Here is a 25272-nt window from a genome sequence, read left to right on the forward strand (position 1 = left end):
ATGTTAACCCAAACAATGAGCTGTTCGGTGTAGTCCCTACAGTGTTCAAGGCCATGATTAAGCCTCCACACCCCTACCCCCATCACGTGCTATCCTTACACTGGGCCCCACGCCCACCACACAGTCTACCTGACTTGCTGGAGTAGGAGGAGGCTCTCAGGCCTAACCCTACATGGGGGACGAGGGCCCGCAAACACGGATAACAAAACACTGGTTTACCGTTTATTGCTCTCTCAATACTTGACTGGCCACATTTCCCAACCTCTTCACAGCAATTCCAGCGACAGGAACACCAAGTAGCCTGCTACACTGAGGGGAAGAGCTAGGCTGGAAACCCAGCTCTTGAGTCTGTTCTCTGCTCCCCCAGGAAGAACACTCCATCCTTGTTTCTAAGTCTCCTAGAAGCATCCATCATGGGGAATCACAGAACCATGGGCCCTGCCTGGGGTTCTGGAAAGCATTAACGCCTCCCTCTGAGCAGTATTCCATCAGGATCAGCCAGGCACCCAGCAGGCTAGAATCCTGGCCAGCTGTTCACAGAGTAGCCACACTATGGTGCAGACTTCTGGACATGCAGGAACCGGAGCCTGGGGAGACAGGATGAGTATCTGGGTACCATCTAAGCTCTCAGGAATGTATGAGTGGTGGGGGCTGCTGGAGAGCATGGAAGAGGTATGGCGAGGGGAACTGTTGTCTTACCTCCCACAGAAGTCTTCACGTACAGCCACAAGACTAAGGCGCAGGTCCGGCCGGCTCTGAAGCCAGCTCCTGACAAGCTCTGGGTGCCTTGGGTCCACTTCTAAGAAGATGCTTCTACACGGAGGAGAAAGGGGTCAGCTCAAGTAGGTAGGACCACGACCTGTGCTTCTACATTGTCTGGCCTGCGAGAGGCAGGGGCACAATGATTGCTAAGGCATGCCAATCGCACAGTGGAAGAGGAGAAGGCTGCTGTCCATACCCAGAGGCACTCAAGAGCTGGGGTGCCAAGGTCAAGATGTGGGTAATGATGTCCATGCCTTCCTCACCACCATCCAGGGCCACTGGGTCTTCATAACTGAAGAGGAAAACAGTGGCAGGTAAGAGCCTGGGGGACGGGTATGTGAAAGGGTTGACAAGGCAGGCAGGCCTTCACAAAGGGCCCCTGGGACAGACTCTGGGTTGAGAGGGAAGCGGAGGATCCATTAGCAAGTGGTTCCTAAATGGATTAGCAGGTTCTACCTTCCTCCTCTCTCTTGCCCACAGCACCCCCATAGAGCAGGGCTGGATAGATTTGCTGAGTCCCACGGACAGACAGCCCTCAGGGCATGAGGCTCCCTCAGAACCCAGCTGCTCCTGCTCTTGATCTGAGGACATTTAAGACTGATCCTGCCTACTTCTGTGAGCCAAGAAAAGAGGAGCCAGCACCCAGCCCTTATCACCAGTGCTTAAGGAGGGACATGGGGTGGTACTGCCTTCTCCGTCCTTGCAAATGCAGCATGGCTTTTCCAGGGCCAGAGGGTTCAGTGCTGGCTTTCCCACAAGTCCTCATGGGACCTTAAACAGGGCGCCCTCCCTCTCTAGGCCCTGGTCTTGTGTGAAGTGACACATCCCTCTGGGAGTGCCTTTTATTAGGTCTCACTATGCCGATGCTAAGTCCTTCCCATGGTCCTGCAAACACCACTGCTCCTCTTTCAAAGAGGAGATGGAGCCTCAGGGACCTAGGGGCCTCCGGGAGTCAGAAGTGCAAAGGTCCCAGTCAGGCTGCGGGCTCTAATCTAGAGTGTACCTCTCAACACTGCTGTCCCGGCCCGGCCCCACCTGTTTTCTCCAGATGGAAGTCCTCCAGCCCAGAGCACCCTTCTAGAGCTCCCCTGCTGCTCCACCCACCCTGTACCTGCAGATCTCTGGGGCCAGCTCTTCCATGTCCTTGTGGAAGATGTAGGGAGGGTTACTGACCACCAAGTCCACAGGGCCCCAGGGCAAAAGGCGTGTCCAGCACTCTTCTGTGAGCAAAGCAGATACACAGAATGAATTGCTCCACTGCAAAGAAAAAGCTGGTAGCTCCACAAGCTGCCTTGCCCCTGAGGTAGCCCCTTCCCCCATGTTAGAGACCGTGTCTGTCTCTAGACCTGGCTAGACTTGAAGATCAGCAGCCAGAGTCCCTACTTAGCAGGCTGGCCAGGGGTGGACATGCTGACATGCAGCCCTTCACCTGGAATGTCTGTGTTCTCTCTGCTCCCTGTCAAGGTCTCCTCATTAAGCAATATTCAATGCCACCTCCCACAAGCCTGATTACAAGGGCGGAGGAATGGTTTCTCTGCTCTGCACCCCGGGCCTCGCCACTTTCTGCTTTATAACCAAAAGCGTCTGAAAGCATAGGGAGGGCAGGCCTGCCCTCAGCCAGTCCCTTATGGCTGTTTCTGGGTCCCACTCGTACCAGATGCTAAACCAGGTGTATCACACCCACACAAAGTTTGGGGGCTCCATGGGTAACAAATGAATCAGAGCAGGAGCTGGAAACCTGAGGATTCTGCAAAACCTGCCACGAGCCAGGCACGGCCTGACCACCTCTTCCAGGCCGGGCGGAGACAGAGGCACATGTGTATTTTGGTCCTAAAGTTTTCTTTCTTTGTTGTTGTTGTTTTTGTTTGGTTTTTGTTTTTTTGAGGTGTTTCACTTTGTATCCCATGCTGGCCTAGAACTCACTATGTTCCTCAGACAGGCCTTGAATTCATAGGAGTCTTCCTGCCTCCCCACTGCTAAGATAACAGGTAGAGGCCACCATACCTGGCTCAGAACTGCTCTCCTTTGAACATCTGTTTATCTCTCGCCAATAAACAAACCCTAGTTAAAGTTATCAGTTATAGGGGATCCAGAAGATAAGAAAGACTTTGTAGCTGGGCTGTGGAGGTGCACACCTTTATTCACACCGCTCACTCGGCAGGCAGAGGCAGACAGATAGGCAGGGCTACAAGACCTTGTGGCTAGTCCCTTGTCCCTTCATGGGGCAGGACAGCCAAGCAGACAACAGCCCCTTGTCTGTCCGCAGCAAGGGCTGGTCTGAGGTGGTCCACTGGTCCACGGTCACTGGGAAACTCTTACCCTATTCCTGCAGTCCTCACCTACCCGTATCCTCTATCCAGGACCCCCACCCCAAGAAGATGGGGAGGGGGATGTACCTGAGGTCACATCAAGGGGAATGATCCGAATCCTGTCCTGCAGCTGAAGCCTAGAGAGATGGGGAATTGTGGTGAGCATAGGATGCAAGCCTTTACCCTTGGTTACAAGGACCAGGAGGGAAAGTGGGGCCTTCCTGGATGAGCAAAATAGCCACTGCTCATAGTCCATCCATTCATAGACCGGTGGGACCAATGCCGGGCTACCTTCACTGCACCTCTCTCTCAAGAATGGAAGTCAGACTAGCAGGTTGGATACTAGAATAAAGGTCAAGTTCAGGTCCCGAAGTCCAACTCCCCAGTGCTGGCCCTCTGGCCCTCCCAGCCCATATACCTCTGAGCATTCTCACGGGTCAGACTAACAGCAGCTTCTTCCTTATCCACAGCAATGACTCGACTCTGCCCAAGAACAAAGGAAGAGAGGTAGAGTTCTGGGAGATGCCTGTCTGGGAACCCTCCCCTAGCTTCCCAAAAGAAAGAAATATGTAACAAGATTTTCCTATAGTTGGGCTCTAGCCAGACAGATAGGGATGGAAGTCAGAGGCTATCGCCATGCTGGGCTGGGCATACCTTCCTTTTTTGGCCACTTTCCTTCATTGCTTCTAGCAGAGGGATGTGGGGGAAGGGCGAATGGAAGAGACGGTGAGGGACCATCTCGATGCCAGGGAAAGGCAGGGCAGAGGGGTGCAGAGGGCTTACCTCAGGGAGCTGACTCAGCAGGCTGAGGGCAATGGCTCCTGATCCACAGCCCACCTCCAGAATGAGGGGACCACCTTGGGCTCCCACTGCAGGGGGTCGCTGGGCCACTTCCCCTAAAACCCATTCAACCAGTTCCTGGAAGGCAGAGGGTCTGGATCAGGCTGGGTGCCGTTCTTGCTCTTTGGGAGCCTTACCAAAGAGGTCCAAGCAGTTGGCTCCTAGTGAAGGCAGGTGAGGGACAGCCAAGGCCAAACTGATCTTCACATCAGCAAAGACCCTGGGTGGGTCATTCTGTCCCTGCATGCCTTATTTTACTCATCGGCGAAACAGAGCGCTCCCCTCAGGAACATAGAATTCTAGACCTGGTCCCTCATCTGCTGCACATGTGCACAATAAACCTCGGCTCTGCCCTTCCAGACATCTTCCCACATCTTCCTGTTTTTATACTCACAGCAATGCTGAGAACCATATTTGACTGCCAATCCCTCTGTGCCTGGTCCTGCTTCTAGCGCCTGTACTAATAGGTTGGATCATCATCACTGGCTCATGAAGAAAGACCCAAGGGTCAAGACCCTACCTGGAGCCTGAACTGTGGCTCGTAGTGGTCAAGAATCAAAGGCTTGGAGTTGAGGATACAGCTCAAAGGAAGAGCACCTGCCCAGCACATGTAAGGTCCTAGGTCCACCCCCTAGTACCACGGGGGAAAAATAAATAAATCAGGGGTGGCTGATGCGTCCTCAGCTTTCTCACAGAGCTGGGTTTGGGAATTTCCCAGAAGACTCCTAGGCCAAAGGGACAGGCAATTACCTTAATGGGGCAGGGACACAGCTCTACCCAGCCTCACCCTTGCAGGTGGCTGTGGCACACACAGAACATGGTAAAGGGCACAGGTGTGGTAAGAGCCTGTCTGGATGGTACCCACTACTGCAGCAAAAGTATACTTTCAGACGTCATCAGCACGAATCCAAGAGGGTTTGGGGTCCTGCCCCCTACATGATGCCTACTGGAGCTGTATGTGGTCTCTTCCCAAAGACAACCCCTCTCGGATATGGGCAGAGGCCCCTTCAAGGCTCTGGGACCTCGGAAGGAAGCAGCAAGTGAGAGCTCTCTGAAGGAAGCCTTCCTTAGCCCCGGTGAAGTGTCTCTGGTAGCAGACTTGGGAGGTCACAAACTGTGCCCCAAATCAGACCTGGCCACCCATCCTCAATACGCCAATAAAAAGAGCCAAATTAAAAGTAGAAAGCAGAAAGAAAACAAAGGAAGGGAGGGAAGGAGGGAGGGAGGGAGGGAGGAAGGGAGGGAGGAAGGGAGAGGAGAGGAAAGAAAGACTTGTCCAATGTGGCCACACTGGGAGGAGGGACAAGGAGATCCAGCAAACCCCCAAGTCCACCTCAGATTCCTGAAGTGAAATCACAATTTAAATAGCGGGCCAAGGATACGGAGGTCTAAGCAGTGCGGATCAAGGTGTGGTGCTGCCCACCACAGACACATCATTGTCTGGGTTTCAGTCTCATTTATAAGATGGTCTGACGAGTTGTTAGGACTATGAGATCCCTTTGTGGGAGACAAGCTCATCTTCTGACCAGTGCATGAGATTTCGCAAGAAATCCCTATTTCTTTGGGGTCCATTGTTTTCAACAGTCTGATGGGCTGAGGGACACAGTCTTTAGAACATCTTCATTCTGCAGACCAGCTGCACCTCTACATCCCAAAGATCTTCAACCTGACTTGACGATCTAGGCCAGGGCTTGCCTCTCCTGTCATATTAAGTTAGGAGAAGACCTGGGGTCTGGCCCATCAGCCAGGGCCAATGGAGCAAACAGCCCGGGATCATCCAACGCCCCTTTCAAGTTTGTCTGCTGAGTCCCAAAAAGCATTTCGTCCTTCCTAGGGCCCCAACCTCAGGGGCAATGCTCCCTCACACCAAGGTAACAAGTCCAAAGCAGACAGAAGTTGGAGAGCTGGACCAGCTTCCCTGCTCCAAGCCCCTTCTGCACTAAAAAAGCTACTGTCTATGGGTGAGGGAGCTCAGTTCGGGGCTGTGCCAGGCATGAGTGGAGGGCACTGGGGTGTGTGCGGCAGACTGGGCTGATGACCAGGGAGCAGCTTGCAATCGAAGGCTGTGACTGAGAGGCTGTGGTAGAGGCAACAGACTGAACGGCCAGCAAAATAACAGCCTGTGTCGGGGGTGTGAGTTTCTCTGGGCTTCCTGGCCACAAACAGCCCGCTCTGGCTGGAGGATGACCCTCAGCCAGCCCACACTGGCTAGCCACCTCAGAGGCATCCCTGACCTCAGACACACATACCATCCATGCAAATGGCCACCTGGGGCAGGGCTGAGAGACTGGGCCCCCACGGCCGCCAGCGGCCTCTCACCTTCCCATCCACCACAGACCAGGGAAAGCTCATCTTGATCGCAGGGCCATCTGGGGACCATGTAGGAACTATCTATGTCGAGACTACATCCAGGAAGTCTAGAAAATTCTTCCCTATGCAGTAAAGACCTTCCCTCTACCTAAAGCTGTCGGCTTGCTGGGAAGGACCTATCTAGTCAAGCTGGTCACAGACCCAATCATCTGTTCGAACTGAATCCAGGAAGGATTTAAAACATGGAGTGACAGAAGGAGAGACATATGAGACACAGGCAGGGAAGGGGCGTGGGCAGTTTTGTCTAGAGCCACTGCTCCAGATGGGACTGCATGACCCCTGTACAGCATCCCTGAGGTCTCAGGGGATGTCCCCTACACATCCTCTATTGGGAGCACACCCTGGGGGGCTGACCCTAGTCTGTGCACTGCCTCCCTAAAACAGTGACAGCACTGAGCCTCTCAGAGCCATGCCACACCGGGTGGGGATGGGGTGGCTCACACCCCAGCCTGCAAGTTTCCCACTGTACACACTGCCGCCCTCTCTCTCTCTCGCCCCCAGGGAAAACCGAGCTCATCAGGCCACAAGCCACTTGCAACTTTGCATTTCAGACTTTCACACCCACCATCAAAAAACCGCCCTTTGATGGATAGAAAATACAGACTCTGTGACCCCTCCCCTGCACCCGATCTCTCTACTCTCTGCCACAGGCCACGTCCTCTTCACTTCTTAGTAAAGCGCCCTTGCCTGATGCGGCTTCACATTGGGGCAAACCTGGCGAGTTCTCAGAAATGTCTGTACAGTGAGGCAGACCCGGCCTCCCAACCACAGCATCCTCACTCTTCCCCTCAAGCAGCAAAGCTGCCTTCCTGGCCCAGACGCACCGAGAGTGGGTGGGGCACATGGGAGCTGAAAGCTCACACCCCGCACCCAGAATCCAAAAACGCATGGCCGATCCCACCACGATAGCTGCCCTTCTATGTTCTGAGCCTTGACATTCTCCAAGGATGGCCAGTGATTCTCCAGTGATGGCCAGAAGCCACGTATTTGGTGGAAGCTACAGGGTAATCCCCCAAAAGCCTGAAGATGGCAGGCCACATCCTGCTTTTGAATGTTCGGACCAATCCAGGTTATGTCAGCACTAAACAAGATAGAGTCAGAACGTTCAGGGGCAGCCCATGGGTCCCTTCCTTGACAGCTCATTGACTTCTCAAGGCCTCAGACTTCCTGCAGTTCTGCCCCAACTTTGGAGGATGAAGTGAAATTCAGTCTCTCAGCCACATGATAAGGGGGTACACGAGGTGATCAGCCACATGATAAGGGGGTACACTAGGTGATCAGCCACATGATAAGGGGGTACACTAGGTGATCAGCCACATGATAAGGGGGTACACTAGGTGATCAGCCACATGATAAGGGGGTACACAAGGTGATCAGTGGGTTCTTTTTTTATGTGTATAGTATTTTGCCGGTATGTATGCCTATGTAGTGTGCATATAGTGCCCACAGAGGCCAGAAGAAGAGGTCAGATTCCCTGGGACTACAGTTACAGATGGTTGTAAACCACTGTGTGGGTTCTGGGAATTGAACCCGGATCATCTGGAAGAGCAGCTGTTGCTCTTAACCACTGAGCCATCTCTCCAGAAAGATCAGAGGATTCTTGACCAAGGGACAGAGATTGAAAGGGTGAAGGACAGATAGCCATAGGCCCTGCTAGGAAAGGTGGAAGGGGATGGACTTTTCCCGAGAATGTTTATATGCCAGGGTATCTTCCCAGAAACCATCCTTTCCAGAGTCTAGCACCCCCTGGTTTTGCTCACCACCCTGTAGGCAGCCCCACTTCACGCCAGAGTCCGTTCTCCGTCTCCCAGCTCTGCCATCAAATAAGGGGGCTGTGCAAGAAGGACAGAGACACATCTGTCCCAGATCAGGGTGTGTCCCCAAGGGACAGCATGCCTGGGCCACACAATCCCCAGTTCTGGTAATCTGAGGGACTGACACAAACAATCACCTGACCAGACAACAGATCTAAGCCAACCACTGAGTCACAGATACCCTGGCCTGACAGGCCAACACTCATCGTCTGAGCCCAGAGCAGGTAGCAACCACCTATAAAATCACACTGCTCATACCAGGCCTCCAGGTGTCCAGCTGGAGCCCTATCTACTTCTCCCCTGCTCTCTAAGTTGCTGGGGGTCATTTATTTCCCATGGGTTGAGTCTGCCATGGGCCTACAGGGCAGCTCCTAAGTTACGGCCACAATGAGCTGAGCACTGGGACAACACTACTTGGAGCATTTTATGTCACTTCCTGTCCTTGGAGCTGGGGCAGAGGCTTGGAATGTGAAGGAAGTCGAAGGGACAGGACAAGAGGTATCCTCTACCGTGGCTCAACCACCCTAGCCAGCAAGACACGCGTGGAAGTCACTGCCCCTGTGAATGGCAGTCATGTGGCCCCAGCACCCCCTGGAGGAAGTCTGGGGCAAGACAAGTACCTTGAACCTTTTCTCAGCCCCACCCTGACCCGTCTCAGTTACATACTCACTTCCGTCTCTGGCCGTGGAATAAACACTGGGGGTACCATCTTCAGACTGAGCCCCTGAAAGTCCCACTCCCCAAGGATATACTGCACCGGCATCCTGCAAGAGGAGCATCCAGGGGGTCATCAGTACCAGAACCAGGATTAATAAGGCCAGAGCTGAGGTGAGACCTACTGTAGCCAAGGCTATCAGGCAGGGTCCTGTCTGCAATGCCCTAGGATACGCAGTCTAGGCCTACCCTCTTTCCCTTCTGTAAACTGACTACAGTAGTCCCTCTCTTGCCATTTCCTCACCCCAACAGCTCCCTAGTCCTCAGACACTGTACTCCTCCACGATCATAATTTGGTGGGAGTAGGGAAGGATGAGTCTCTGTTCCTGACTCAGGGTCCTCAGATCTGTCCATGGCTGCTTACCTCTGTAATCGATGGCTACACAGTTCCTGGATGCACTGCAGTTGTTTAGGGGTCAGTGGCTTGGTCCAAAGTTCTGGTTTCAGGCTCTGAAACTGTCCCCAAGGAGAATGTGAGTGGCTGGTTCCCTTGGTCTAGAGACATACACCCAGGTCTCTTGTGTGGACAACAGACTCAACACTTTGTAGACTCAACACTAGCCACTTAATCATCCCGGAACCTGTAGTGCCTGGAACACACTGTAATAGTTTGTTGGATGAATGAATAAGTATCTACCTGAAACATTTGTTCAGCAAAATCCCACCAGTTTTATCTAAGTACACCGATTGAGCCAAAATAAGTAAAACAAAAAAAAACAAAAATCCTCAATATCTGTTCCCTGGAGTTCTCCCTCCTCCCTCTTCCTATCCTCCCTAACATGGCACTTAACTGTTTTGGCTCCAAGGACATGAGCCACGATGTACTCACTGGATTCCCGGGCCTCTGGGATACCTCTTTCCTCAAAGACCTGTGTCCACTGGCTGACCACCCCTGTGGCACTCAACAGTCCAGTCAGAGATGAATGAAGCTTCCATGAGTTGAAGGACCAACCCTGGGAGGCTCCCGTCCTTCCCCTGGGACCAGATAGAAGGGTCCAAAGTATTCGCCCCCAAAGCTTCATGTCTTAGAGAAATGTTTGCAAGTTCCTAAGTCTCCCTTGTGATACCAGTCACAGAGAGAGGTGCTAGGAGTGATCCCTAGGCTGGGCCAGTGTGGAAGGATCAGCCATGGGCTCTGGTTCTCCAGTCTTCTGTTTCTCAGATGTTGTTGTCACCCTAAAGGAGAATATGGAAAGACTCAAAAGCTGCCTGAAAAGAATGTGTATTTAGTCTGCCACCTCCTGGACTATATGCACATCCTCAACCACCTATTTGATTTCTTCTTGTCTTGGCCAGTAATTTTTTTTTTTCCAGCTTAAGTAGATTGAATTGGTAGAGTTTGGTCTCTGCTAATAGTCAAGGTGTGGGCTTGGGAGTAGGGCGTATGTCAGACATGTGTGTGTGTGAGCTCAGTCAGATCATTGTTTCTGACTTCAGTTTGATCATAATGTGGGAAAAATAACACCAGCTCTTTGGTGACTGGTGTCTTGACCAATGGATGTCAAGGGTCTGGAAGACAGTACACCACACACCAATAACTCACTAATGGACGGCTGGAGACTGCCCTGCTTGGGAGCTTTGCTTCTGACATTCTGTATGCACCATCATTGTTTGGAAGCTGAATTTTTCCTTTTAATTTAACCCATAACCCCAGACATCAGCATAAATTGAAGGCTGAAAAATTTAGTGTTACACTTCACGCAAATAAGTTATCTGAAAACTTAAAATCGGTGGTCCCCTCTACTTCCAAGCAAATTAAGTAAGGTCCAAACTAACTGCTGAGCACTTGCTAACTGCCACGGTCCCAAAGACCGGGCTGAAGAAGGAAGCAACTTGTACCCAGTTCCGGAAGGAAGCAAAGCTTGAAGTCTCGACACAACCTCCGTCCCAAATCCTCAAGGACGTTGTCAACGACTCAGGTAAGCACGCCCTCTCTCCAAGCCTGTTTCCCCCGACTGCGAGGGATAAGACTGGCCTGGCCTCAAAAGGCAACGTTGTGGTCACACATTCCCACCCCGGTCTCCTCCTCTGGTGCATACCTGATGGAGGAAATGCACGAGTACCCTACCTACACACCGGCACCGGGAGACAGCCCCAGGGTCGGCCCCCGGATGTGCGTAGCCTGCAGTACACTCCCTTAACGCCTTGTTTCCGCTCCAGTGCAGTTGAGAAAGTGCTCCGGTGCACCACGTCTCCCTGGTCTAGGGTTCCTACAGCCACCGGGTTCCCCCTTTGAAGATGCGGGAGGGCGGGGAGGCTGAACTGACCCGCCCCCACCCGCAGCCCCACTTGTGGGAAAGTGCGGGGACGTGTGAGGTGCTCTGTAGGGTCCCAAACCCATTAGTCTTCCTTAAGGTCGCAGCAGAGATGTGGCTCCAGCCTGCAGTGATTGCTTGAAGCACACGTTTACATATCCAGTTGGGGCGGTGTATGGGCGGAAACAAACCCGGCGGGTGTCAGTCTGTGCTGGGTTTGAGAGCCGGGCTAGAGAGGGGAGGAAGGGTGCTGGTCTAACAGCTTGCAAGCTGGGTCTAGCAGCGTGTGGTTGGGTTCCAGTGTTTGGGGGCAGTCTCTGTTTTCGGGAAGGGACTAGGTATCTAAAGACCCTCACGACCTCACATGCACATAAAATTTGGACCAGATAGAAAAGCAAATGCTGGAAAACTAGATTCGAATCCTGATTTTGTTGGCAATTCGTTGCTTAACTTTGTTTAAGTGCTCAGACCTTTCTAGGCTTTAGTTGCGCCTTTTATAAAATTCATAGCAGTTGCAGGACCTGGTTATACAGGGATGTAATCACAGCTCCTAGAGAAGCTGAAGCAGGAGGATCCTAAGTTCAAGGCCAGCCTGGGTAATTTAGTAAAAACCTGCCTCAAAATTTAAAAGGGGGGAAGGGACCTTGAAGAGATGGATCAGCGGTTAGGAGCACATATTGCTCTTGCAGAGGACTGGACTTCAGTTCCAAGCACCTCGGTGGACACCTGCATTCACATGCACATACCTACCCAAACACCCATACACATAATTTTAATAAAATAAAATAAAAATAAAAAATAGTTCATTTGGGTAGCTCAGTTGTTGACATGCTCACCTACCTAACATGCACAATACTCGGTTTGATAAATGGGTTATGGTGATACACACTTATAAATCCCAGCTCCCAGGAGGTGGAGACACAGAGAGCAGAAACTCATCTTTCAAGGTCAGCCTGGGCTACATGAAACTATGTTTCAAAAAGTAAAAAATAAAAAAATTGGAATGAGAGGGCAGGAGTTGTGTTGTGGAATAGAATATTTATTTAACTAAGATGTGTTACATTTGTTTGTGCTACAGAATAATTAACTATGTAAAAATGTGTTGCATTTGTTTAACTATGTAAAGGTGTGTTGCTGTTTTACCTTGCCTGCCTAAGGCACTGGAATGGTCCAATAAAAAGCTGAGCTGGGTGGCAGTGGCATACGCCTTTAATCCCAGCACTCGAGAGGCAGAGCCAGGCAGATCTCTGTGAGTTTGAGGGCAGCCTGGTCTACAGAGCGAGCTCCAGGACAGGCTCCAAAGCTACAGAGAGAGACCCTGTCTCAAAGAAAAAAAAAAAAAAAGCTGAATGGCCAATAGCTAGGCAGTAGAGGGATAGGCAGGGCTGGCAGGCAGAGAGAGTAAGTAGAAGAAGGAATCTAGGCTCGAGAGAGAATAAGGGAGAAAGAGAGGGAGGCGCTGGGGTCAGCCAGGCAGGCAGCTGCCAGACAGACAGACACAGAGTAGGACATACAGAAGGAAAGAAAGGTAAAAGTCCCAGGCAAAACGTAGATGAAGAGAAACGGGTTAATATTAAGTTTTAAGAGCAAGTGGAACAAGCCTAAACTAAGGCCAAGCATTCATAACTAATAATAAGTCATGATGTGGGGGCCGGACCGGGTGTCCTGGTGCACACCTATAAATCCCAGTACATGGGAGTCCAGGGAAATGGCTCAGTGGTTAAGAGCACCAGCTGCTTTTCCAAAGGACCTAGGCTCAATTCTCAGCACCCACACAGAGGCTAACAGCAGTCTACAACTCCAGTACCAGAGGATTCAATGCCCTCTTCTAGCTTCCTCAGGCACCAGGAACACACATGATGCATAGATATACATGCAGACAAAACACCCTTACACATAAAAATCCATTAAAATTCAAAATCCCAGCACCCAAGAAGTGGAGGATTGCCGTGGTTCAAGGGCAGCTTGGGCTACATAGTATCAGGCCATCCTGGACATAGTGTGATACTTTGTCTATGGGACGGGATGGGATGGGGTGGGGGTAGTTTTAAAGGGCTGGGGATATAAGTCTGGAGTAGAGGGAATTAGTGCCTCTGTCCTGACATGAATTTTGCTGTGGATGGAAGCTATTATGAGGGGTATAGGTAGGCTTGCTTGGGTCAGGGCACATCATTATAATGTCACTCAGATAATTCCATTCTGCTGTCAATATCTCTGGACGGAAGATTCTTCATTTGTAGCCCCATAGTTGGAATCATTTACCAAAAATTTAGCAAAAAAAAAAAAAAAAAAAAAAAAAAGCCCTTTCATCAGGGTTGCTATCTAAACGAGAAGCAGAGACAAAGGAAGAGAAGCAGTTTGCTGTTCAAGGACATAAACTCAGTAGAAGACTGAGCCAGCGTTCAATTGGGCTTCAAAGACTCCCCTAGAGCTCTGCCAAACCTCTGCACCTATGCATTTTCGGCTTACAAGTCTGTCCCAGTGCGGGCGGAGCTGGCCAGGACCCGAATTCTGGCCCAGAAAGGATCTGGCCACCTACGGTCCGCTGCCCAACTTCCGGCAGGCCACCAGGGTCAGAGGTAGTCTCTGAGAATCTCTTCTGGCAGTTCACAAGGGTTTCAGCTCCCAGTTCTCGTTGGGGGCGGAGCTATATCCGAGCGACAGGCGAGTAGGCCAATGCTGGTCGAATTTTCGGCCTGGCACCCAATCAGGGCTCGTAGGCACGGAGGGGGCCGGGAGGCAAGGCACTCCGGCTCCTGGGGATCCCCCGAGGCTGCTCATCCCAGCCCCACCCCCTCCATGGTCCCGGCCCAGCCCACCCCAGCTCAGGCTGTCAGCCGGTGCAGGCTAATACTAGCTGATCCCTGCGTTCAGGGAAGGCGGACCTTGGGTCGGACCTGTCGCCCCCAACGCCCGGGCCTGAGTGTTCCCCCCGCCCACGCCTCCCGCCCGCCCGTCGCTACCACCCTTAGCTTCTCAGACTGAGCTCCGCGCTCCGGAGAGGATTAAGTAAGTGCCTGAGATCGGCTGCTTCTGAGCAAGAATGGAAGAATAACAGGGTCGTGGAGGCGGGCGTGGGGACTAAGGCAGGGAGGACTGAGAGACCTGATGGAGAATGGCATGCAGCTTCTAGGAGGTCGCGGTGCCCACCACTTTCACCCCGGTGTTCTTCCCTTCCCCTTTGGACCCCGAGGCAGGCCAAGAAAATAGTCAGCAGGATGCCTTCTCTCCCTTTGGCTCATAATAAACAGAGACTCGGAGCTAAGTTAAGGGTCTGGTCCAAGGTCATGGCTGGGATCAGTGGCAGAGCCCAGAAGTGAACCTGAGACTTCGTGCTGAGCTAAGCTGGAGAGGACAGAAAGAAATAAGTCTACTCCATGCATGACCCTTTGCCAGTTTTGCTCCTTCCTAAGGGACCGTGATGTGCACACCTCTCCCGCATAATCTTGCACCTGCAAGATCCTGTGCACACCTATGAGCCACACAGAGAAACATGTATGTAGCCATAAGCCAAGGATCCTTTTTTCTAGGTCCGCCTCTCTGCACCACTGCTAGGACTGCTTCCCACTCTGCTTTACCTAAGACCCACGGGGCTGAGTGCTCTCCACCCTCTGCTTCCAAAACAGGAGGGAAACAGGAGAAGGCGTTTCAAAGTGGGCATTTCATTGCTGCCTTTGCAGATGTAACTCCTTGGCTTACTTCTAGGAGTGAAAAGAGGTGGTATATGACCACCCCTGCCGACTACCCTGCCAGAGGACCTAGCTCATTCCATCCTTCCTGCCTCTCAGTATCTCCCCACCAGCCCTACCCTAGCCCCAACCACAGCCTGGGACACACAGGTCCAGTGACTCCTGTGCCGCCCTCCTCCTGACTTGGTGGTGTAGTAATGGGGATTTGGAACATTGACTCGGCGCCTCCTGGGGACAGGCCCTGTGCTCAGCTAAATTCCCCCCAACCCCGAGGGACTTGTTCATTCTAATGTGCCGCTAACCCTACACCACCATGGGGTTGCTCTTACCATTTTCCACTTTGGAAAAAAACTAGTGGAGAAAAGTGGTGACTTGCGGGAGGTTATCCAGCATGTTCAGGATTCAAAAATCAGATTTGTCTGAATCTTAGGCAGGCGTTTCCCATCAAGGAGGGAAAAGGCTGCAGGCTTTTGTTTTCCCACGCAGGATGAGAGACGTGTGGGGTGTAAGAAATGAGGAGGTAGGAATGGGAGAAATCGAGAATACAGAGATATGTATGCAAGGGTAGACTTTTCCCTTCAGGCCTCTCTGCATCTTCTCCCATCTTCCACGTATGATCGATATAACCATGTTTTCACGCCCCTGTATCCATATGGGAAGCATAGGCAAAGCCTGCGTCCTAATACTTCCTGAACTTGACTTCGCTCCATCTTGAAATCTTTCCTTCCTCGGTGCCTTCAGATTCTAGAGGGATTTATCCCTGGCTATGCCCCTAGCTGTAACTCTTGCTTTTATTCTTGCCTTTCTAGAACCCAGGGAGACAGGGGTCTCCTGTTAAGGATTTGGCTGTGCCAGTGGTCATCACAGTGGGGGCTACAGCCTTGGACTCTCCTCACGTCAGAAGTCAGTGGGCAGGTTGACTGAGCGCTGGCAGTTTCCTAGCATCAACATGAATCCCAGGGTCCCAGCTACTCAGAGCTGGTTCAGCAGCCACCCACCCACCACTGAGCCTGACTTGGAACCTGCCACTGAAGGGTCTACCACGGAGACCACCACCCTCAGCCCAGAAACCACAAGCTTCAATGGCACCAGAATCCCTGATATGGCAGGTGGTGCAGCTGGTGTGGGTACCATGCTTCTGTCTTTTGGGATCATCACAGTGATTGGCCTGGCTGTGGCCATGGTGAGAGCCGGGGCAAGCTGGAGAAGGCCCAGAACACTGTCCTTTGCGGGGAGGGTGATTAGTGTTTAGACTTATAGACAACCTAATTAGAAGACAATTGTCCGTTAATGAGAATGCAATTCCCTCCCACCTACCCCCAAGATTTATTTACTGGGGCCCAGATAAGCAATTCTAATTGGAGGAGCCAGGAACGCGTCTGAATAATACATGGTGTTTTGAGCTGGGGTATATAAGATTGAGATTGGGAAGGGGTCAAGACACAGGGTCTTGACAGGCAGAGTTTTGAGGCAGATAGGAGGTTCTGTGAGCCCCATGCAGGGCAGTGAAGCAAAGGGACGTGGGAGTTCCAATAGCAGTAGAGGCCAGAAGGTGGTTGGGCTATTTTATGGGCTACAGAGTCTGGTGGGATGCTTTAGCCATGGCAGGCTGCTAGCAGTTCATTTATGTATTTTTTTTTTGGTAATTATTTACTAAGTATTCTCCTTTACCCTTGGGACACAACAGTGCCGGAAGAGACAAGGTCCTGACTGTGTCTCTTATGACGAATAGGTTAATAGGCAGAGGGTTTTATGTGGGCTGTGTGGTCAGAGACAGCTGGGAGGAAACATCAGAGCTCTGACTCTAGATAGGAGCCTGACCTCATTGTCACAAGAAGGGGCAGGCAGCCATCAGAACAGAGGTGATGTAGAAGAACACTGTGAGTATCCTTCTACAGTGACAGACACAAAGAATGTCACCAAAGAGCCACTAGGGATTGCGCAACCTAAGACTAAGGAAAGTGGGATGCACCTGGAGTCCCCTAGAAGGCCGAGTAATGATGGCATTGTGCCCATTGCCCTTTACAATCAGTGGGTGGCCAGCCTTAAGCTCAGGAGCATGTGGATCTGACAAAAAGCTGGACAGGGCCACCAGGGATGTAGATCAGTAGTCAAGGGCATGAACAGCAGGTGCAAAGTCCTAGCTTCAGTCGTCAGCATTGGACTAAAACCAAACAAAACACACACACACACACACATGCACACGCACACACGCACACATGCACACACACACACACACACACACGCACGCACACACACACACACACACACACACACACACACGCACACACGCACACACGCACACACGCTCACACACACAAAAGGCAGGGATAGTCATCCAAGGCCTGGCTAGAGCTAGTGTTAAACTAGGGCTGCCATATGGGCCCTGCAGGCTCCGGATGGATGCCAGGGAACAACTGCTGGTTGGCCGGTAGGGCCAGGATGCATCACACACAGAGGGAGGCCAGGAAGGAGAGCTCTCCTGGGACAGGAATGAGGGAGAATGGTGGTGCTTCCCCTCAGCACCTGTGAGATGGCTAAAACAGCCGGAGACACCTTAGCCTCAGGGACCAACGGCTTAAAGTCTGTCTCAATTCTAAGCAAAAGATTTTGACAAGGAATTTGATAGGGCTGCCTTGCTCTTTGTCCCTAAGGGACATTCGGCCAGAGTGGACGTCCTTCCCCCCCGGAAGTAGAGGGGCAGAAGGTGGTAGGGCAGAGCTAGGGGAGGGCAGGAAGGAGCTCCAAGGCACACAGGGGAAGACTTCTAGAAGTGTCCCGAATGCCTCTTCCGTCCCCTTTGTGGCAGCCTTGAGCCATGCCAGGGGCACATGGAGGAGTTGATGCCAGCCTCATGCCTCACACAGGAGTGTGAAAAGAGCTTGGTACAGGTAGGAGCGGAGCAGGAAGGCTCCCTGGGAGACGTGAGGCTGGACAGTGAAAGGCAGGGAGGCTTGGAAAGGAAGTGGGAGTGTGTCCTGAGCTGGGGTGGAGGGGCCGCAGGGCAAAGACGTGCAAGCTGGATGGAGTCTCTGTCAGGCTTTTTCCTGAGATTATCCTGAGTCACAGACCACAGGGGAGGGGAGAGATTTGGAGCAAGAGCCGCGAGGCCAAGGAGCAAGAGCAGAGGTACTGTGGCTGGCGCTCAGGGTGGAAGGGGGCTGGGGATGACTCAGAGACCTGAGTGTCTCTTCCATCTACCCCTAGGACAGCAAGGAGTCACTCCCTGGGGCAGGTGGGGGAGCTAGGGACATTGTAGCTTTCTTTTCCACTTGAAATCATATGGGAAAAGCTCTTGGCCAGATTGGGAATTAAACAGATTCAAGCTATGAGTTGGCTACAAAAATTGCGGGAGCCACAGGGGCTCAGAACAAACTCGAGGATGTGGTTTTCCCCAAGCAGAAGCTGTCATACTCTTTTTGTTGTTTTGTTTGTTTGTTTGTTTTTATTTTTAGAGACAAGGTCTCACTATGTAGCACTAGCTGTCCTGGAACACACTCTATAGACCAGGCTGGCCTCGAACTCACAGAGATCTGCCTGCCTCTGCCTCCCAAGTACTGGGATCACAGTTATTCATGTCTCCACCTGGCTGTCATATTCTTGACATTCAAAAACTGTCGGTTTGGGGAAGAGCAGATGGTGGCAGTAGTCCTTGGAGTCACTGCCTAGACGTGGTCCCCTAAATATCCCCACCTTCTCTCTCTTTGGTGTTTGGTACCAAGGCTTCCCACTCCTACCTGTGAGTTCTAGATGGTGTCTGATTGTCAACCTTTTACTTTTGTGTCTGGACAGGGGAGGGAGGGACCCAGGGACTTCCTTAGGATCCTCTAGCATCAGAGTTTTGAGGGATAAGCCTGGGGCTCAGATGTGCAGAGCCTTGCCTAGAGCCACTGTTCTGCAGCCTGGCTGTTGTTGACCTACTGTTGACTTTGCCTGTAAGGGCTTCAGTGAGAATTGAGGGGAAGGGACATGCGGAAGTCTTCTCTTTCCCCTTTAGCACTGAGGAGTCCCAGCCAGATGCTGAGTGGGAGGTTAGTCAGGATTTGGAGAGCTGGGAACAGTAAATTCCTGACAGCCTTAACTAGTTTTCCTGTGCCGGCCCCCATCTCCAAGTCTCCAGTCTGTTGGCATCTGAAGATATCAAGGGACCCAGATGTGGTTATGTAGGCCTGTAATTCTAGCGCTTGGAGACTGAAATAGAAGGGTAGAGAGTTCAAGACTGGCCTGGGCTACATAGGGAATTCCAGGCAAGACTAAGGTACTAGCAAGACCTTATTGAGGCAAGGGCTGGGGTGAATGGTAAGCATCATTGTAAGATATCTATATGGGATGGGGACCCACAAGTGTTCCACTCTTCATCCTCTACAGTTCCCCCACCATGAGGGCATGCTGGGTTGGTGGGGATCTCTGTTTCTCAGCATCTGATGCTGTTCCTTCTCTTGCAGGTTTTATATATCAGGAAGAAGAAGAGGTAATTCCCAGATGGTTCCTGAAGCTTTAGCCCATAGGAAGGGCTGGGCTGGGATCCAGGGGATATGAGTGGGAAAGGAGAAAGAGGCCCAGCACTAAGGCTCCTCTTACTGGGTGTTGGGGGGGGGTGGAGATCAAGGCCTCTTCCGCCCACTCGTGACCGGGGATGGCCACTTTCACACACAGGCAGGCAGGTATGAAGATTCTGAGAAAACAGATGTAACCCTGGCATTGGGGTGTGGGAAAAGAAAAAAAGGGTAGGAATCATCACCAGCCAGCCACCCTTGCCCTGATGTCTTAACTTGGCTGCCACTGGCTCACTTCCTCTGCCTCAGTCCATAGAGGCTGGGATTGCAGGAGAATCTTGGCCCAGGAGAATCTGTGACTCCTATAGCCAGAGCCTGGAATGGCTAGTTGATCGTTCTAAGGCTACCCATCTGAGAGTCAGATTGGTACTGTAGGTCCAAAGATGCCTATCAGTGAATCCTGAGGGAAGACTTGGGGTACCTTAAACTTGGTATGTGGCTCTCTTGGTCACCAAGACTGAAGGAGGAAGGCTCTGTCCTACCTCTAAACAGCCTCTGTCCTCCCCCCAGGCTGGAGAAGCTACGCCACCAGCTCATGCCTATGTACAACTTTGACCCCACGGAGGAGCAAGATGAATTGGAGCAGGAACTCCTGGAACATGGGCGAGATGCAGCCTCCATGCAAGCTGCTGCCTCCCTGCAGGCCACACAGGGCAAGGTGGGCACTGGCCAGTTCTCCCACCCAGCCTGGATCTGTCCTGTCTCCTACAACCCACCCTCCATCCTTTCCATGCATTTTGCCAGCCCTTGCCAGGTGATGAGATGGCAGCTTTGAGTTGTTTAGAAAGTGCTGGAATTGTTCTGTGGCTCTCACAGACTCACTGTACAAAGCCAGGCTTTGTGGGATCCAGCCTGGCTGGGCTCTGGCAGCCTGTAGATCTGGGAGGCCCAGTTGGAATCTCTAAGCCTGGTTTTCTCGTCTACCTATGGAAATCCCAGTTCTTCCGTTAACCCTCATGTACTAGCTGGGAAAGCAGAAAAACACACAGATGAAAACTAAAAGCAGGATTGACAGGGCCAAGGACTCTTAGGTTTCTCTAGTCCATGAGGATCGATGGACTTGAGTGAGTTGTGAGTGGGATCAGGTTCTTCAGCAGAGGCACCTCTGAGCAGGCTGGTGAATCCTCGGCCCTGACAGTCTGGGGCAGTGAAGACCCAAGCCAAACACTCCTCCTCACCCATTCCCTTATCCAGTCAGAGCCACTGGGCAACCTGAGCGCTGTTACCACTCTCCCAGAGCCAGAGAACCATGAAGGGTCCGGGCCTGTCTTTGACCCGTCCTGGGGGCAAGAGGGTCAGAGGTGAGATCTCCCTGCTGGCAGAAAGGAGTACATGCCTAATTAATTCAATACTAAGCCCATAGTAAGTGCTGCCGAGGTGACAGGCAAGCTGGGAATGGCTTGGGAAAGAGAGGAGCCATAGGAGCCAGGTCACATTTCTCAGCCGGCCGAGCTTGGTGGAAGGGCATTCTAGGCAGAAGGCATGGCTGGTGCCAGGCCAGAGCAGGCACCAGGAGGTGAGGGTGGAAGTGACTGGATCAGGGACTGGCTCTGGTCACGGTTCTGATGCCACCCCCCCCCCCCCCGCCTGTTTCCCTGCAGAGCACCCTCCCTTCCCAAGGCCCACTGCAGAGGCCTAGCAGGCTGGTGTTTACTGATGTGGCCAATGCCATCCACGCGTGAGTGGCCTGGGCCTCTGACAAAGACAGCCGCCACAGTGCCAGCAGCACCCGCTGCCCACTTCCTGACTGTCAAGATCTATCTCAGGACCTGAGCCACCGCCACCACAGGACAGGAAAGGGCTGCAACAGACACCAGCTGTGTGAGGCCCCACCCCCTGACTCAAGCTTGAAGAGAGACCTCTGACCAGGCTAGCCATCTGGCCACTGACTTCTCCTGAACCCATGGCCCGGCACGGAAGGCAGCCCTCGAGCAGGAAGGCGAAGAGCCACTGCTGACTTTCTGGTCTCCTGGCCATACCCCTCGCATCAAGGTCTGCTTCTCTGATGGGAAGGAAGGGCACAAGCCTGAAGGGCAAGGGAGAAGAGAGGCAGACTCCCCTCTATCTAGGATTGCATTTTTTTTTTTTTGCCTGGGGCCTCCCCTAGGGTAGAGAGAGGCAAACCCCCAGATGATAAGGACAGGGCAGGGCAACACCTTTGGAAAGGGTTCTTTGTTTGTTTTTTTGAGACAGGGTCTTGGCTGGCCTGGAACTTGTTGTGTAGACCAGGCTGGCCTCCAACTCACAGAGATCCACCTGCCTCCGCCTCCTGAGTGCTGGAATGAAAGGCATGCGGCACCACATTCAGCTAGGGCAGCACCCTTTATAAACCAAGGAGGCCCAGGGACAGAGCTAGAAATGCTCAGTAGATGCCAGGAAAAGGGCTACACAAACCCAGGGCTGTGCATAGTTAGGATATTATGGTGAGTGGGTGAGCCCAAAGTCTCCCAGGCACACATCACTGGCAGCCAAGGTAGCTGAGGGAGATGAAAATGGGAGACTGCGTATGGAAAGATGCAATTCCCTCAGGATGTGGAGAAAGGCTTCATGCATGTGCATGAATGGGCTGCACACAGACATGTACCTGTCCCAGCATAAGAGTAAGACAGAGGCTCTCTGCATCGGCTCCACCTCGCAAGCTGACTCCCACCCCGTGGTATGCAGTGGAGCATCACCATAGGCTGCTTCCTCTCCTTCAGTGCTCAGGGCTACATGGAAGAAGGAAGCAAGGCTGGGTTCCTCCAAACGCTGGCCTGACCTGCTTCCGGAAATAGCTCCCTTCCAATACGGGGTTCTGGGAGAGGCCTTTGGTCTACGGGCAGTCTAAGGCCAGAAGCTAGTAGGAAGAGTTATGGTTGCCTGGAAAGGACTGTCCTTTGAGGAAAAGACCCAAGAAACCAAGTCTGGTTTTAGTTTTTTCCTTCTGCCCTAAATGCAAGAAGGGGCATTCGGTGTTCATGGAATGTGGAAGAGAGTCTTGGCTTTTGGTCTCCCTCTCTGTCTTGGAGGCGCGAGGCTCCTACCAGGGGCATCTGGGCAGAGTAGATCTCCAAAGATGGGGCAGTTTTCTACCCTGGGACTCCCACATGAGCATGCACAGAGGCGCTTCACCACCATCGCTGTCCTCTGCTGGCTAGAGGGGATGCGGGGGTGGCCCATACGCCATTGGGCAGATACCACACATCAAGAGGTGAGGGGCTAGGAGGATCCCATGGGGACGGCTCTGGTTTTATGTCTGCCTCTAGATGCTATAAATACGTTAGCACTTGAGCAACTGGAGGGCTGTGAGTAATTTAGGATGCACAAAGCTGTAATTTAACTCACAGCATCACCATGTGTGAGAGCATTAAAGATGTAATTAAGATGTTTACACAAAGAGAATGGAGTCTTTGACACTTGGGGTGCAAAACCCCAGGAGGGGACACAATGGGTGAGGTGAGGATCTGTGGGAGGCCTGGGGACAGTCACTTGGATCCCAGCTATGAGATGGCAGGCAGCCCAGCTGTTTTTCTTGATCTATCCATGGAAATGCTTTGGCCTGGGATTCAGGGTTGCTCTGGGGCCTTGCGCTTCAACTCGGAGATGGGGTGACAATGCCTGGAACATCTGGGGGTGGACAGAGGCCAAGAGGACAGAATCTTGTGAGATCAGGTCGGGAAGAGGGCTCGATCCCCAAAGATTGTGGGGTGCCATAGGGTGTTTCAGGATCCACAGGAGCTGTGTCTGAAATACCTAAGTAAAATGGTTTCCTAGGGAGCACAAAGTACAAGGTCTATGGCACGGGATGGGGAGTCAATAAGGTTCTATGTAAGGGACCCACCTGCTAGGTTCAGAAAGATTTAGAGAATGACACCGTGACCAGTTTGCCCAGGAATGTCCCAGTGTTAGAGCTGAAGGTTCCATGAGAGAGAGCTAAGGTTCAGACTAGCATGATGGAGACATGGAGGGGGGGTTACCCTCCAAGTTCGATGATGGAGGGCTGGGGTGAAGGTGGGGGCTGTGGGTTGTGGGATAGGACTTTGGGCAAGGCTGAGAACCATGCACCCCATGGGCCATGCATGGGAGTTGCAGCTGGACCTGTCAGCGACAGATTTGCTGTTAGGGAAGACTCTCCTCTCGGAAGACTGGCGGGGGTGAGGAAGTGGGCTGTGTGTTCCCACACCATTAGTCAACCCCGTGGCTCAGGTATATGGGTGCTGCAGACCGCTTGGTATCCTGAAGAAATAGTCCTGGGGAGTAAGGGAGACCCCAGGGACCAGGGATGCCGAGGGTGTAGAGGAACCCCTGTGCCCTTCAGCTGCAGGCCCCTGTCCTGAAGGGCGGGCCTGGCTAAGAGACAGACACAGGCTGCTGTCTGTGAGTGGCGGGCCACCCACTCGTAGACTGTGCCCTCACAGTAAGTTGTCCCTTCTACTCACTTGGTTCTGTTTTCTAGATCTTCTTCCTACTCTCAGAGGAAAACCAAATTCCCATGTCTTTCACAGAGTGTAGGGTTGACAAATATTGGGGTGAAAGGTTCTGGTGGATGTATTCTCCTTGAGGAACCAAGTCCTCAGTGGTGACTGTAGTAAGACAGAATTGCCCACCATTGCTGCTTCTAAAATTGGCAATTGGGTCCCTCTGAGGAAGGTCCTCCCCCTGCCTATAATCAATCAGACTCTTGTGTTTCTTTGACTCTCTCTCTCTCTGTCTCTCTCCCTGTCTCTCTGTCTCTTTCTCTCCCTCTGTCTCTCTGTCTCTGTTTCTCCCTCTATCTGTCTCTGTCTGTCTCTGTCTCTCTGTCTCTCTCTGTCTCTCTCTCTCTCTCTCTCCCCCGATGCATAAAATCTCTCTTTGTGACTGAACCAGGGCTTCAGGTCAGAAGCAGCGGTGGCTGGCTGTGGGTGGTGTCAGGGTGGATGTGGATGGACGCCTTCAAAGGAGGCTGTCTCTTGTTTAATACAGTGAAGTGTCACCTTGGAGCCAAAGTGAATAAAGTAATCCCATTGCTTGGCTGCAGGCAGACAGTGGGGATGCCTTCAGAATGTAAAGGAAAGCTCTCATCGGGAGAGCTCAGAAACTCCTGCAGTGTTCTGACCTTCCTGTAGGTTCCTAGAAACATTTCCCTCCAGCCCAGTATCCCATCAGAGAGCCAACCCACACTGCACTTCATTCTACATGGAAGAGAAAGATGCCAAGTAGAAAAAAGATGAGCAAGTGTATCCCGTGTGTCCATATTTTTATATTTACAGATAAAGGCAGAAGGTGAGGCCAAAGAATGCCTGGGGTGTTCCAAGGCTCAGGCAGACATCCCTATGCTATCCCGTGAAGCTGTGCCCCTTTGGCAGGTCTCAGTGTGTGTGTCAGGGGGTGGGATTTGTCTAAGAATGTCCGAGGGAAATCCCAGGACATCCTGGCCCCTGAGGGCTCAGGCCATGGGGACAGCTGCAGGTGGGACAGCTGTGGTTTCCCAGAGAATGCTCTCGAAAGGCCACACTGAGAAACGAATGGGAAATATGTGAGCATCAGGCACAGGGAGAGGAAGAGGATAGGGAAGCGCATGGGGCCCTTAGGCGTGACCAAGCAGGATTAGAACAAGTGCCACCTCACCTGGGACTAGGTTTGCCCTTGGCATGCGCCTCACTTCACCTTCAGAGCTAGTTGGCAGTGGTCACTGCCTCTTACTCCTTAGCTTGGGTCCTGCAGAGGCAGATCAGGGTAGGGGACAGCATTCCTTAGGGACATCATGATTACCCCTCTCAAGTCTGCAAGAAAGCTAGGCGAACAAGCAAGTGTGCAGAGTAAGGATAAGAATCTCCTTATCCTTAGAAGGACTGGGGAGACTGCTCAGTGGTTACAGCATATGCTGCTGTTACAGAAGACCTCCTCTGTTCCCAACATCCATGTCAGATGGATCATAACCCCCTGTAACTCCAGCTCCAGAGGACCCCTCTTCTCGCCTCCTTAGGCATCTGCACTCATAT

At 52.3% G+C, this 25272-nt stretch overlaps 2 protein-coding genes across 5 annotated transcripts; one reads left to right on the forward strand and one right to left on the reverse strand.

The window, feature by feature from the left end:
• Positions 1–209: 209 nt before the first annotated feature.
• Hemk1 (HemK methyltransferase 1, mitochondrial release factors N(5)-glutamine) lies at positions 210–10987 on the reverse strand. 3 transcript variants are annotated; one of them, XM_006978367.4, is made up of 11 exons: positions 10849–10987; positions 9601–9985; positions 9174–9265; positions 8766–8859; positions 3855–3989; positions 3490–3554; positions 3159–3208; positions 1874–1982; positions 959–1054; positions 700–813; positions 210–587 (listed from the first exon to the last, which is right to left on the reverse strand). In XM_006978367.4, exons 2-11 carry the CDS (start codon positions 9829–9831, stop codon positions 551–553), a joined length of 1023 nt encoding a protein of 340 aa, XP_006978429.2. In that variant the 5' UTR covers positions 9832–9985; positions 10849–10987; the 3' UTR covers positions 210–550. The 3 variants fall into 3 exon arrangements, with proteins under 3 accessions (XP_006978429.2, XP_042137533.2, XP_042137535.1); XM_042281599.2 differs by having other exon boundaries at positions 10649–10927; XM_042281601.2 differs by lacking the exon at positions 10849–10987 and having other exon boundaries at positions 9639–9779.
• A 2792-nt stretch (positions 10988–13779) lies between these two features.
• On the forward strand, positions 13780–22690 carry C7H3orf18 (chromosome 7 C3orf18 homolog). Of its 2 annotated transcripts, none has more exons than XM_006978370.4 (5): positions 13780–14073; positions 15563–15936; positions 19199–19224; positions 19820–19967; positions 20911–22690. In XM_006978370.4, the coding sequence occupies exons 2-5, from the start codon at positions 15703–15705 to the stop codon at positions 20989–20991; spliced, it is 489 nt and encodes a 162-aa protein (XP_006978432.1). In that variant the 5' UTR covers positions 13780–14073; positions 15563–15702; the 3' UTR covers positions 20992–22690. The 2 variants fall into 2 exon arrangements, with proteins under 2 accessions (XP_006978432.1, XP_076433109.1); XM_076576994.1 differs by having other exon boundaries at positions 13826–14073; positions 15563–15876.
• Positions 22691–25272: the final 2582 nt, after the last annotated feature.

The sequence above is a fragment of the Peromyscus maniculatus genome, chromosome 7 (assembly GCF_049852395.1).
Source record: "Peromyscus maniculatus bairdii isolate BWxNUB_F1_BW_parent chromosome 7, HU_Pman_BW_mat_3.1, whole genome shotgun sequence".
Classification (NCBI taxonomy): Eukaryota; Metazoa; Chordata; class Mammalia; order Rodentia; family Cricetidae; genus Peromyscus; species Peromyscus maniculatus.